At 43.2% G+C, this 14,712-nt stretch overlaps 2 protein-coding genes across 6 annotated transcripts in view; one reads left to right on the top strand and one right to left on the bottom strand.

The window, feature by feature from the left end:
* METTL6 (methyltransferase 6, tRNA N3-cytidine) lies at window positions 1-12,637 on the bottom strand. Of its 5 annotated transcripts, none has more exons than XM_090046410.1 (7): window positions 12,513-12,637; window positions 11,958-12,061; window positions 11,017-11,398; window positions 10,056-10,190; window positions 7,324-7,494; window positions 5,700-5,841; window positions 1-906 (listed from the first exon to the last, which is right to left on the bottom strand). In XM_090046410.1, the coding sequence occupies exons 3-7, from the start codon at window positions 11,311-11,313 to the stop codon at window positions 746-748; spliced, it is 906 nt and encodes a 301-aa protein (XP_089902536.1). In that variant the 5' UTR covers window positions 11,314-11,398; window positions 11,958-12,061; window positions 12,513-12,637; the 3' UTR covers window positions 1-745. The 5 variants fall into 5 exon arrangements, with proteins under 5 accessions (XP_089902536.1, XP_089902537.1, XP_089902533.1 ...); XM_090046411.1 differs by lacking the exon at window positions 12,513-12,637 and adding an exon at window positions 12,176-12,506 and having other exon boundaries at window positions 12,024-12,061; XM_090046407.1 differs by lacking the exon at window positions 12,513-12,637 and adding an exon at window positions 12,176-12,506.
* Window positions 12,560-14,712, top strand: part of EAF1 (ELL associated factor 1) — a 27,982-nt gene continuing 25,829 nt past the window's right edge. The window contains exon 1 of the mRNA XM_090046413.1: window positions 12,560-12,692. Coding sequence (XP_089902539.1) covers window positions 12,590-12,692 — 103 coding nt within the window. The 5' untranslated portion in view covers window positions 12,560-12,589. The remainder of the gene's footprint in view (window positions 12,693-14,712) is intronic.

A 14,712-nucleotide genomic window follows, 5' to 3' on the forward strand; every position in this document is an offset into this window, starting at 1 on the left:
TTATTTAAGTAATTTGGGTTTATTTTTAGAATCTTAAGATGTATGAGCATATCCTAATGCTGACAATCTTAGGCATAAGAAAAAAAAAAAAAGTCACAGCATTTATTGCTAAAAGGTTGCTAGAACTTTGAGAATTCCTCAAACACTGACAGAGCTCACTTCTCTTCTTGAATCTTAACATTTATGGGTAGAAGGCCTATATCCATTCACAGAAGAATAAACCAAAATTTCAATGTCTTATCATAAAAATAAATATTAAAAAGATACTTATAGAATAGTTTTAATGTGAAAAAGGGACATAAAACTAATCCATTCTTGTGACTAGTAAAAACAGCTGTTTAACAAGACAGTCCATCAATGCTCAATAGTTAAACTTCTCTTAAAGGAAATTTAAAATCTTACGTAGCATAACTGCAGAACGCCTTTTAAAAGAATAAAGGTGTTAAACCACTTTCATTTTAAAAACAATGTGTGATCCTACAACAATGTTGAACAGGATTCATTTTGGAAACAGAAATGCAGGAAGCCTGGCAAGTTGCCTGTATTCATAAACACATTTATACACCATCTTCAAATTGTATTCTCATAGTCACTTTCATATGCAAGGAACAAAGCCAGCAAAAGGTTCAAGAAAACATGATTCCATCTTTCTGGTTTACCAAACTCCTGGACAGTCCAGCCAAATCCTATAATTTTATAAGAACTCACTCAAACTGCTTGTTTACAGAAGCAGTCCTGCTGCTGATTAGCAAAAACTCATGGCTTGCTTAAGAGGTTTTCGAAATTTACTTTGAAGAAAAATCCTTGGAACACACAGGCCTTCTTTCCTATTCACTGTTTCCCGCAGCACATACTCATTGACCACTTGCTCATATCCTTCAGCCATAAAAAGCTGGGACAAGAACTCTGCAAGATAAGAAAGATCAATAAATTCAGGATATGTTTTAAAACACCAATTAGCATGCAGCTGTTATTTAATACTGTATTTGCTTGCTTACAACATTCACCTTTTTCAAAAGAAGGAAAAAAGGAAAACAACTCCTAGAAACTGGGGAGCACATTATAAATGAAGAAATACAGTAATAGCAGTTTCTGCCACTTAGGTTTCTTTTGGGCAAAAGCAAAAGTAACTCTGCACACAATCTGCAGGGAACAAAACAGTGAGCCCAGCTGCTGCTACTCTGTTACTTAATATGTGTAAAGATATTTTAAAAATTTTTTCTGCCTTTCAGAAACAAGCTGTTGAAGTTTGATTAAAACAAAAGGCCTCAAAGTCAGTTCCAGAGTGACTCCAGACTGAACCTCTGCAGATGTGACAACCAACTTGGTAGCAAAGTAAAGGAAGGAATCAATGGGCATTTTATACAGGTGCTCCGGGAGTGTAAGTTGGGGGGAGCTGCTCTAATTAAAGCGCCTGGAGTGTCTCGAGTATCAGTGTCCCCCCTACTGAAAAATGGCAGTGAAGGCATTTTAACTAAAGCTCATTGAACAAACTTTAGTGAAAGCGCCCCTGCCGCCATTTTTCAGCACAGGGATGCAAATAAATGAGATGCTGGAGTCTGCTGGAGCACGGTAATTACCATGCTCTAGCAGACTCCATTAACTGAGTCTGTTCCAACACGCTGCAATTATAGTGTGTCAGAGCAGCCTTGCTGCATGTGTATAGGCACCCAATATGTCCAGCTAAACCCATAACGAGATCCAATTAAACCAAGCACAAGGCTTGAAAGGAGATCCTATAAAGTAAGACCTTAAATTAAATAAGCCAAGTATATTATATCATAACTTTATCTTAAAATGTAGCAGCAGTGATTGATGTAACCAAATGTATTAGATGCTTTTTCACTATAATAGATATATTTTTGTTAAGATCCTTGAATAAACTGTAAAAACAAAGCAGCTTTGTCAGTGAAGACAGTATACTAAGGAGAAGAGAAAACATGATGGTGGCAAGCAGCAGCATTCCATAGTGGTGAAGGAAGGGGATGCAAGACATTCCCTTTTCCTTTCCCAAGGACATAAACTCACTGATACCTTCCAAGTGAAAGAGAGATCAGTCCCCAAAGTTTCAGTTAAATGAGCACTGGTTCCATGCGCAGGGACATGCAGGTTGCAGATCACAGATCAGCTCTTCCTTGGGCCCCAGCCCCATGCTGTTGTTGTCGTCCAGCATACTGGAGTCTCCATGGAGACCAATTGGGACCCAGGTAGGCAGGCCACGTGGCAGGATAGATGGGATGGGGCCACGGGCAGGCAGGGAGCTGCATCCAAAAGTGGGATAGACAGGCAGAGCCAGATTCAGGATCTTGTAGTGGTGACAGCGCACGGCCAGAGTTGCGATCTGCTCCCTGCATGCCCCATCCATAGAAATGGCAGCCTTTGCAGGGATATGCAGGCAAAGGATTGTGACTCTACCCTCGGCCCTGGCCCCATGCTGCCACCTCCCTGTGTTCCTGGCCCAGGGCCAGTGGCCCTGCCTGCCCATCCTGTTCCCGGATGCTGCTACCCACCTGGCCATGCACCCTGCCTGTTTGAGTCCTGGCCCTGGCAACAGGTTCAGGCAGATGGGCTGGGTTCAGTGGCAGCTGGAAGGACCTGCTGCCAATAAGTGAGTTCAACCATGGCGCCGTGCCGCACCGCACCATACCACCCCACCTCTGCTGTGTGCCTGGGGGCAGTGGGACCAGCCGTATGCACCACAGCCTGGGCTGTGCCCCACACCTGGGTCAGGTAGAACTAAGGGAGGCCAGACAAAATCCCTTGGTGGGCTCGATCTGGCCCATGGGCCATACTTTGCTCAATCATGGGGTATAAGCTACACGGAAATTTGGAGAGCCGAGCAAATTCAAGAAGACCTGCTGCCAATCTGCATGCCAACCTCCTCTTCCCTCTCCAGTTTCCCCTGCCAGTATAGGTGAGAATCTATGTTGTGCTGTCACAGGTAGCCATTGGAATAAATGCCTGTTTTAGTGTTTTGGAAGGTAAACAATAGAAGTTTGGGCTGAATACCTGTCTCTTGCCTCTTTTATGAGAAGCCAACCTGTGAGTTTGTGTGTAAACCACATAAGATGACACAGGCCTTAGGCTGGCTCTATCAACCTAAGTTTTCAAGTCTGAATGCATGCTAGATAAACAAAAGGGAACGATGTGGCAAATGAGACACACGTCTCCACAGACTGAACTTATACCTAGTAACAAGCATAGGAACCCTCAGCAGTCTCTCTCCCTCCAGAAGAGACAGAAACACCCAACAGACAGGGCACCAGACAGGGAGTCGACAGAGGCTCTGTTATTAGCTCTGCAATTGATCTGTTGTGCGATCCTAAACAAAGTCATATGCTCACTCTGTGTCTCTGCTTTTCCTTTTAGATCCTTATTTAGGAAGTAGATTTAGGAACTGATGAGTAATGTGTTTTTACAGAAAAAGAAATACAAATAAATGCTACAGCAATCGAACAATTTCAACTGAAATTGAATCTCCTTGTGAGTGCTACCCAAGCAATGTTCAGTACATAAAGATATACATTCCTTTGCCAGTTAAGGGAGGAAAAAAAAAAAAAAAATCAATTAAGAAAAAACAAACAAAACCTGATTCCTTAAGTCAGTGAAATGGACAAGACCCAGTTGATTCCCAGCACTGTCCAAAAAGTATCACTCAGCTTTCCCACATAGCAACTACTTGTTCTCCTCCCCGCCCCGCCTATCATGGGAAATCATCTCATAAGCCAAAGTATTGCTTGTATCAAACACTGCAATCATTATATGATGAGGAAAAGCTCCCAAACTTTTTTAAAAATATATTTAAGTGGATTGTGTCTTAACAGACTGATTATATAAGTCCATAAGACAGTCACATAATGCCCTCTTGTGCCCAAGTCAGCTGAATGTATAATGCAAGTGTTCATGTATTTTTAGCAGACTGTTTTGCCTTTTTTCATAAGTGATATTCACTCTGTCTACATTTGCTTTTCCTTTTATCCCTCTCCCTGATCTGTTTTGTTTCTTTCAGCTGGAAAGGAGGAAGAAAGCCAGCTTCATGTGACCAGCCAGCTTCATGGACCACTACCAAGTCGCTCATAAAGCACATTTCAGAAACCTCTGAACTAGACATATGTTAAAACCATCAGAATTTTGGAAAACAGACTTACTAAACCACACCTAAACCCAAAAGGAACATACATGGATAAATACTGTATAGATACTTGCTATAACAGAAGAGTTTATAGGTTGTTTTCACATAACTATAAAAAACAGGCAGCAGATAGTAGCACATCTTCAACATTCAAAAACTACACTTGGCAAGAACCAAATATTTGATTATGATATCTTAAGTTTCAAAAAGCCAAAAGGGGACTCGATTCAAAAATCGAGACTGGTTCTTTGTTCCCATTTTCCAACAGCAGAGTTCAGCTTGTTCAAGTTAATAGTTTAAGTAGAACAAAAACTATTAACAGTAAAAGGACCCTAAATGTACTTAAGTGAAATTACATTATTAAATTTCACCAGAAACTTATGAAGAATGGAAATGGCTTGGGAATTATTAGTTAATACAGTTTTGTTTTAAAAGGGAATGTGATTTGGTAGTATACTACGTCATCAAATATCAAGATTTAGTTGACTACTAATTGACCTCTTGAGTGGCTGAATATTTCTTCCAAGGGAAAAAATATTTATTCCACAAAGTCCTAAACTCGCCTTTGTGGAAGTATTTTTGCAGTAACCAACTAGAACAGCAGTTCTCAACCTCGGTAGACTCAAAGCATCTTTTGGAAAATGTCAGCTTAGTTTTCACTTTTTTTTTTTTTTTTTGACCACAGAAAAACAATGGAGCAGTTTTTTTTCTTTTGCAAAGAACTCAGAAAGACCACAACAGATTGGAATATTTTTGACACTATGGATTCCTGTTTGAAAATTCATCTTGTGAATCATGTTTTAGCCTAACACCTAACCATGCTATCACTGCGTGGCACTCTGTGGCACCCCTGAAAGGATCTCAAGGCACTCCAGAGTGCTGCAACACCCTGGCTGAAAAATCACTGCACTAGGAAATATGAAAACAGAGTTATAGTACAAATGCTGTACCAGACTGTGGGCAATCTGCTTAACTGTGGGAGGCTTCACGTTCTTCATTTGCAAAATGCAGACAATGTTCTTTTTCAGAAAGACCTTTAAGCACTGAAGGAAAATCTATATAAATATTGTGAATATCATAATAAAATGTTTTACTAAAATCTTTAACTAACACATAGAAGTACATTGGCTTTGGATCACGCCTCATATATATTATATGAAAGAAAGTTGCAGAAAGATGGTCATAGGATAACTGCATCCCTTGCGTGATGAAACAGGAGACCAAGCCTTTTCTTAAATGCTCAAAATGAAAGAGAGGAATATGCTTATCTGAATGAGGCCCCTGTAACTAAAAAGTTCTAACTTATGCTGCTCTTGTGTTACAATGGCACAATCTATGAAACAAATCAAATTGCTGCCTAGCTTGGTTTCAAAGCTAGGGGTTGGAAAAGCTCTCCTCACAGGATTTAAATGCTTACTGTACCACCCACATCAGTCCTGCCAGTTGAAAAATGATGGCAAAGGAATTACAGTAAAATTTTATAAATAAACCCTATAGGCACAATAGGAATTTAAACATTTAATGAAAAAAAGACTTAGAGAGAGGAAAGAACTTGTAAATGTCTTACCATGAGTAAAAAAATATGATCGTGTTCCATCTTGTCTAACATAAAAGTTGTCTCCAAGCTTGCTGCCAGATTTAAACCTGAGCATTGAATGATCATAAAGCCCATAGTCTCTAAACAAGACGCATTTGCCTGGTTTTAATACCTGTTAGATAAAATATGCACACATCATTAAAGTATGTGGACTTAGCAAAAAAAATATTCACATACAGAAACACACATTTATCATTCCATGCCATCTTAAAACATTATTACACTTAAATAAAGAAATCATGTCATTTAGTTTGATTTTGCTGAAAACAAGGTTGAGCAAGACATTCTGCCTCCACACCACTTCTCTGTGAAAACAGAAAACTACAACAATGACTGCTGGAAATGGCATGATTTTTCAGTAACCATTTTCCCAAAAAAATCCAAACTACTGGTAAAACTAACTATTGATTTTATGTTACTAAATATAATAAATAATCATGTTGCTTTCAAATTCATGTATGTAACTTTCACAGTTCCACAAATGGTAGTTGCACCTTTAAAACAGAGGAGGGGGAGCAACCTTGTTTGGCAAGAATGTCACAAATTAGCCTTGTACCCTCTTCATGTGCTTCTCCAGTCCTCTGCCTACTCTGCTCCCTGCCCAATCTCTTCTGTTTTCTGCTTCCTTCCCTGTGCCCCATGCCTAATCTCCCCTCCGTGGTCTACCATATGCCATACACAGAGGCTGCCCATGCCATGTGTGGCACTCATGTAGCAGGCTGGGCACTCCTGCCTGAAAAGAGATTTGTGGCTTGTACATTTCTGCAGAAATGTACGAACAGGTTAAAGGAGTCAACCACCTTCACAAGCAAAACGGTGATTGGGTTTTCAGCCTTGTTCAAACTTAAGAACTATTCCCTTTATAGAAAGCAACCCTAAAAGTATGCCAAAACCCAAGGTTCCTTTTTCAAACTGTAACTGATATGCTACACAGAATATCCTGTAATATACAAGGATAATGAATTCTGTAAAATGCATTATACTATTTTTTCCTGGAAAATGTTGCAAACAATAAAAAAAAAAAAAATGTTATCAGCACAACATTTGAATCTCTTTCCAACAACTGGCTGAAATTTTTGGATTACAGTACTACCTACAGTGCACTAACTGCTTTGCATTTATCAGCTCTTCGTTACAGGAACACTCCTGCAGGATACTGAGCACTTTTAACTAGAGTCAGAAAAACTTATCACTTTGTTGAACGATGTTCTATTGATCCTCCTTTATTTCTCATAAAAGATCTAAGGATATGATCCATCCAAAGGCTTACATACATACTTAACACACTGTCGGGTGTGAGCAATCCCATTGTTTTACATTACATTTCAGTGGGAGTACTCAGTCTACAACATTAAGTTCATAAATGTTTGCAGGATCAGACCCTCAGTCATTGTCAACACACACAGCCACTCTCTCAGATTTACTAAGTGAAAAATGTAGTGCAAAATTATTTTAGTCCCTACAGAAAGCAAATATAATTACATTCAGAGAGTGTTACATAAAGGATGCCATCATCTCACAGGACCTTTTCAGAATAGAACAGCTCTTTCAAACCAGAAAGAAAAAGAAAATGTTAAAATCATACTTAATTTACCTTGTAAATATTTTGCAAGACCAGATGCATTTTGTCAGGGTGAATGGCAGAAAGCACAAATATTAATAAGACAACATCCACAGAATCTTCTGGTATATTTTCTAGAAGGTCATCTTTGGTAAGATCACACTGGAAGACTTTACACCTCTCAATATTATATGAAGGGTTTTTCTAGGAAGTGAAAATATTTTGCTGTAACCATAATTGAAAAGAGCAGCATTTATTATAAAGATAGAAAAAAATTTAAAATTGATTTTTTTCTTTTAAAGGAGAATAACAAAAGGAATGTGACTGCAAAAGTAAATTAAAATTTTCTGGTAGGAAAACTTTCTGGTTGAGATGAGGTACACACAGATCTTTTGCCTAAAACTGGCAATACAATCCATTCTCAGTGATTTGGGAAGTAAAAGAAATAAGAAAGAAGAGATGGACAACAGGACAATTTATGGGTCTTACAGGTACCTCTAACCTACCAACCTTATTCTAAATTAAAATGGAATTCAGAGTATTTGGAACAATTTTGCAAACTATAGTCCTGTAAGTCAGATAGCATACAACCAAATTCAATTTTTAATTTCTTTACCGACTGGTCCTTTGAAGATATATAAAAGTATATATAAATCAATTTATAGATGTAAATATATATTTTCACATTTGAAATTTATAGAAAAATCAAGAGAATCTTAAAGGCCCAATGTCTCTTTAAATCTTTACAAAAAAATTATTATAATGTATCGTCACAGAGTGGGGCCTAGGAGCGGTTCTGATCCCTCTAGCACCCCCTACCGTGTCAAGTAGGCGATCCAACACCCTCTTTTCTTGCCCACCATGTCTTGTTGGTATATATAGGTTTCTGTGGGATGCTGCCTTTGATCCCTTTGTACACGGTGTTATGCTGATACTATCCCCTGTTCCGTATGGAGCGACCCGGTGCACCACAGCCTTATGGGTTATGCATGCCTCCTACCTCCCCTTTAGCACGCCCCAAGCCTCACAGCTCTTCCGGATGTTATCAGGTCCTTTTTCTTTCTGCGCCCTGCCTAGCGCGCCTGGGCTCATCACGCAACCGGCGCCCCTGGGCTCGTCACGCAACCGGCGCCCCTCTATTCATTAGCCCTCTCAGGCTTACTAGCAGTACTCTTCCCAGTTGGGCTCAGGCGGCCTGAGCCTTACCTGGCCCCTTTTGACCCTTCGGGGTCCTCAACACTGGGAGCCCCTCTGAGACTCTTCCCAGTTGGGCTCAGGCAGCCTGAGCCTTACCTGGCCCCTTTGACCCTTCGGGGTCCCCACCACTGGGGAGCCCCTCTGGGATCCTTCTCAGTCCGCACCCCTCCTGGGGCTTCTATCAATAGTATACACCCACTCCTGGGGCTTCGCTCAATACCTGCCCTCACCGGGGTTTCTCTCTGTACACGCCCTCTCGTGGGGCTTCCCTCAAGTATGTGCCCGCTCCTGGGGCTTCTCTCTGCCCTCTCCAGGCTCTCTGTAATCATGGACTCGCCCTCTCCAGGCTCGTCTCTCTAGTAGCACCCACCCTGGGCTTCTCGTCGTGTGGTTCTCCCCTTGGAGCCTAACACAAGCCCCTGCAGGCTTCTCACTGGTGCTCCTTGCCAGTGGGGCTCAGGCGGCCTCAGCCATGCCTAGCCCCAAATCCTCTTTGCCTCTCTCAGGGCTGGGGTCTTGCACCCCAACTACGGTGCCCTCACTGGCACTGTGCCCCTCCCCAGGGCTGGGGTAGTACACCCCGCAATGTAGCACCACACTCCAGCACTAGGAGCACCCCCACTCTACTGGGGCACTCTTAAATGAGGCCTCCTCCCTCACTTTATAGCCTTACCCGGTCCTCCGGTGTAACAGTAACGAAACAGAACCGTAAGCCAAACGGCTGTAACACAACAAGCCTCCTGGCTATAACATGGGATTTAAGCTCACTTGACTCTCTTGCAATGACCTCCCCATCAGGGTTCTTTCCACCCTTACCATGCTGTAGCCGCTTGGGTGGTCAGGCTGCAACAATTGGTTCTGCTCTACTGCAGAGCTCCCACACCTCAGGCTACCAGAAGGGAACTGCTAACTAGGCTCCGGCCTGGGCTGTTTATAAAGGCCGGGCCCAGCCCCTTTCTGCTCACGTGACCAGCCTAGTTGCCCTGGCAACTAACACCTGTGCTGTTTTCAGGAGTTTCAGCTACCCTCATTCCTTCATAGGCACAGGGCACCTGCGTGACCCTGTGACATGTATATAATTAATAATGAATAAATATAAATAGTATTGCTCTTTCTAGTTGATCTTCAGATTTCTTTGAAAATAACCTCCATGTCACTGCTTCCACAATCACCTTCATCCACTACCTCACAAAAAAATTAAAGTATCATTTATGAACATATATCCTAAAACAAATTTCGCTTGTACTTTGAAATGTGTGGTATGCATTGAAACAGTACTAGTCCCAATGTAACTTTTAAGAACTATCTAAGCAGAACAGCTACTCACACTTACTACTACAGAAACGCAGCTTATTACTAGATAAAATAGGTTCTAGGTAATGATTCAATTTCTTGTATACAGTATTAAGCTCCAGTGTGTCCATTTCAAATTTCCATACCTTACAATTTACCATCTTTATAGAAGAAAAGGAACCAAGCAATGCAATTCTATCATTCCTGTAATGTGGAGTTTTACAGAGCCCAACTTTTTGAAGCAGCACTAAAAAAAACAGACATAGCACACCAACCTTCACATATTCAACAGCTCTTGGTGAGAAGTCACAGGCGTAAGCAAAGATACTGAAGTCCTCTTCTAAAAGTGGAAACAAGCAGTTCCCAACCCCACAGCCTGCTTCAAGAATAGTCAGTTTCTGATTTTTAAACTAGAGGTGAAAAAGAAGTCAATGATATACCGTATCACTTTTGTTTCATTCTCAAAATGTAAAGATATTGATTATCACATTTTATAGTTACTATCAGTTTCACTTATCATCAGTTCAAAATCTGAAAAATCCTTCCACTCGCAATTTGACATAGGAAATACAGTCTTTATTTTGTGCTATATTATGCATCTTTACAGAACCATTAATATGCCGTTATTCATCTATCCATTTTGGTAATAAGCAAGCTACTGTATCTACTTTACCTCATCTCTGATTTAATAAGGTGAACAAAGGATACACCTCAATGCTTTTTTTTACATTCATATTTTAATATACCAACAGCTCTAGGCTTCATAAAGTGAAGTAACTTTTTTAAATTTCTGAAGCCTTCGAGTAGGCAATAGTCATGGAGGTACTGAAAGTGCAACTGAATGCATGATGCAGCATGAAAGACTTGAAGTATAACAGTAGAAGTCACTGTCACCGCTTATCTGGTCTGTAAGGGGGACTTGAAATCATCTGAAGATGACTGGAAGGCAAGGATTTTTTTAGGGCAGTATCTTTTATTGGACCAACTGCATAGTTAGGATGAGTTAGATAAGCCTTTGAATGCAAGGCATTTTTCATTAGATGTCTTACACTGGAAAATTTATCCAACTCCATCCCAACTATGCAGCTGATCCAATAAAAGATATCGCCCAAAAATATATCTTTGCCACCCATCTGGACCATCATAGCCACAACATCACTCTAGCACTACCATAACACTTGAAAATAATTAGTAACATCTGCTTTTTTATTTGTAGAACTAGTGCACATAGCTCACCTCACGGCATGCTTTTAATTCTTCAAACTCTCTGGTTGTCCAGTGTCTGTCTTTGAAGAAGTTGGTGCTATTCCTTTTGTAAAACAGATCCCAGTTCTTCTGGGCCTCTTTCTCCAGTTTTGATTGTTTGAAGTCAGATATTAAAGTTTGATCTCTTGCAAGTTTCTCAGCTTCTTCAGCACTAAGAGTCCTTATGCTGTGCACTTTCTTCTGGAAAGCGCTGCCTTCGCAAGTTGGGGCTATTACATTTGGGTGATTGGCAAACACGCCTTCCTGGGACATTACGGATTCATCCATATGAATGTCAACACGGCAGATTTAGAGTGGTTTTCTTCCTTAGCTGTGTATTTCTGTTTCAGATAAGGCAGCCTAGGCCCTACAACTGTCAGAAGGAATGAAAAAGAGATTATTATTGTCTTCACATCTTGGGAGGGGTTCTGCTCTAAATGCCAAGCTGAGAGAGTACCAAGCCCGCAACGCTGACACTTCCACAAAAGTTCAGAAATATCCAACGTGAAAAAACCAAACCACATTCCAATCTTTTCTGCGCCTCACTTAGAAGCTATTAAAAAGCAAAGGGGCCATAATCCCAATTTTATTTTCCTTTATGCTTTTGGTCAAAATGTGTCAAATGGGGCTCTCTTTCTTGGTAGTGCCAATTAGCATCACACAAGGAAATTCAGGACAGGAAACAGGGGGAGGGTTTAAACTGAAAGTTTAACCGCATCCACGTCAACCTTTTCATCCCTGGTTTCCCCTGCTCAGAGCTCCATGCGTGGTAGCAACAATGGAGGCACTAGCGCTTAATGAAAACGGTCTCAAATTCGCTCACAACTTCATTTTCCTAAGAAAATGAAGCAGCATGTATGCTGAGACCAGAAGAGAATGTTTGTAAAAATGGTACTATCCTCCACATCAAAGTCACAATCTCAGTTTATTACCTATATGACAAAACAGCTGAAACACCAGCAGGCAGTCCACACTAGTGCTCCTTTTGTGACCCCTACCTGTGAGGTAGCGACCTGTTTGGGAAGAAAACGGTGACCTGTTTGGGAAGAAAAGGCTGGTGTGAAAGGCTGTGGAAAATATGAGAATAATCTGGGGAGTGGGAATCCCACTTCCAGAATCGGGGAAAGAGCAGAGGTCCCAATGCCCCGACCTTTGCTGGCCCAGCCTGATCTGTCACCCTGGCTTCACGAGTTACTAGGCCCCTTCACATCGCAGAACCGAGGTCCTCGTGTGATGCCACTGCCTTAGGAACGAGCCGTCGGCAGCCAGAATTCCTCCCGCCACGCGACAAGGGCGTCTTCGCTTCCCCCCAGTCAGTTACGGCGGCAGGCAAAGGAGAGGGACCACAGCTGAGAAACTAGGGGCGTCGCGGTAGGAGCCAGTTGGGCAGTCAAGGCCCAGCGCCGCTGCTCGAGACCTGCCCAGGCTGCAGAGAGCCACTTCCTGACTCCAGGCCTACACCGCCGCGCCGGTCCGGACCGCTTTACCAGCTGCACTCGCCGCCCGGAAGGAAGGAGGGAGGGGAGCGGCGAGGCGAGGCGGGGTTGGGCCGAGGGATCAGGGCATGAACGGCGCTGCCAACCCGCTGCTGGACCGGGAGGAACACGGGCTGCAGCTAGGCGAGAGCTTCGAGCGGCGGCCCAAGGCCTCCTTCCACACCATCCGCTGTGAGTGCGGCCGCCCCGGCCTCGCGCGGCCCCGCAGCTCCGAGGGGCCCCCGCGCTGCGTGGGGGAGGCGGCCCGTGCCCATCTCCCCCCAGCCCGAGGCCGTCCGGGGCAGGCTGGTGCCCCGTGAGCTGCCTCAGCTGCAGGGCCTGGCTGCTTGGGCATCGGTGGAGGGGCTGAGGGCTGGGTGCTGTTAATGGGGTTGCCCTAGGGCAGGGTTGAGCCTGGGGTAGGGATGAGCCCGCCTCAGACAGGTGGTTGGACTTGTCCCGCGGTTCTCAACCTTGTTTTTGTACCAGGGCCCCTTTGTAAAGCTTGGTGCCCTGTCCTGACCCAGTGCATTCACTCCTGTGTGGGGCAGGGGGTGGGCTCATGGAGGTATATTGTGGGACGGGGAGGGCAAGCAGCCCTTGGCAGCGTGCAAAGAAAAAGACATGGTTTCCCACACATTAAAGTTCGTTTGCAGCTGTTTCATATATCCGTGACACCGAATTTTGGGTCGTGACCCACGGGTTGAGAAGCACTGGACTAGATGACCTCTGGAGGCCCCTTCCAGCCTGACTTGTCCAGGATGCTGTCATCATCCTGCCCTTAAAACCTGCTGGAGGCACAGGTGGGAAGGGGGGTGTGACTGGAAGAGGCTTTTCAACCTTAGCAAATCCTTAAGGGGTTTCATGAGAAGTAGAAGAAAAAATGCTGAACGTGTTCTGGGCAAATTGAATTGAATGGAAGTGTATGAACCAGTAATTCAGATTTCCTTTCCGAGTGAAAAAATTAGAGGCTTCTGAAATGATCACTGTAAAGAAACAGGGAAATCAAGAAAACTAAGATGGGGATCGTTGGAAAATTAGGAATAGGTGAGTTGAGTACTTGCATGAGATGGTTTGGAAAAGCAGAATCCTGCCTAGCAGGACTAGGTGATCTCTGGAGGTCTGGTCCAACCCAACTTCAGTGTGATTCTAGGACTGAGCACGTGTGTTTGGGTTCTCACCACTACTTAATACTATCGGTTATCAGAAAGAAAACACAAAAGTTGTTACTGACCAGATTTGCAGATAAAATGGGAATAGATCACTAAACTGCTTCTTCATTTGTATCTCTCTAGCGTAACCAGCTAATTTCCTGTCCTTACAGCAGCACGACATTGACAGTGCCCTTGTCCCCCTGCTTTACCTGTGGGAATTTAAGGAGTTTGTTATTTTGGGGCATTCTGCCTAGTAGTTGCGTGAGAGGGCTGTTCATGCATTTTTACAAATAGGTTAGACAAACACTTGTATAGGATGGTATAGGTAGAGGTGACCCTGCCTGGAACAGGGAGGTGGACTAGATGACCTCCTGAGGTCCCTTCCAGGTCTACTTTTCTATGATTGTATGTATACTTTCCCTGAAGGGCACCTCATCTGGGTGCTTCCAGGAAAACCAGGGGAGTTTCTAGCTCCACCTGTGGAAAGCTGGATAAAAAATAGAAAACACTCTGGAGTTCAGTGGGAAAAGACCCATGATTTTATCTACGTGGACGTAAAGCTAGTGTGTTCATAGCTAAACTGACAAGGGGCATAAAGACCAATAAACTCTCCAAGTGAGAAGTGCTTGTGAGACAAATACTTGCTCTACCAGGCATCGCTAGGAAAGAAGCCTGGTAGTGAAATCTTTTGTCAGTCACCCTTGCTCCTACCATTTCCCCCCGTAAGAGCAGGGAGCTTCATAGATTTTGGGGCTGGAAAGGACCTCGGAAGATCATCGAGTCCAGTCCCCTGCCCAAAGGGCAGGAAGTCAGCTGGGGTCATAGGATCCCAGCAAGATAAGCATCCAGTGTGCTCTTGGAGGTGTTCAATGTAGGTGCTTGAACCACCTCCAATGGCAGGCTGTTCCACACATTGGGGGCTTGGACAGTAAAGAAATTCTTCCTTATGTCCAGCCTGAAACGGTCTCACAGTAGTTTATGACTGTTCGACCTCATCATCCTTTGGGGGGCTCTGGTGAACAAACGTTCCCCCAGATCCTGATGAGAACCCCTGATAA

This window comes from Crocodylus siamensis, chromosome 5 (assembly GCF_052110815.1).
Source record: "Crocodylus siamensis isolate JL-2025a chromosome 5, ASM5211081v1, whole genome shotgun sequence".
NCBI classification, from domain to species: Eukaryota; Metazoa; Chordata; order Crocodylia; family Crocodylidae; genus Crocodylus; species Crocodylus siamensis.

Excerpts from the sequence above, each read along its gene's own strand:
- METTL6 (XM_090046410.1), bottom strand. The coding sequence starts at position 11,313 with ATGGATGAATCCGTAATGTCCCAGGAAGGCGTGTTTGCCAATCACCCA. Across the intron at positions 7,495-10,055 it reads GAGCTGTTGAATATGTGAAG|AAAAACCCTTCATATAATAT; the intron begins GTTGGTGTGCTA and ends TTCACTTCCTAG. Across the intron at positions 907-5,699 it reads ATCATATTTTTTTACTCATG|AGTTCTTGTCCCAGCTTTTT; the intron begins GTAAGACATTTA and ends CTTATCTTGCAG.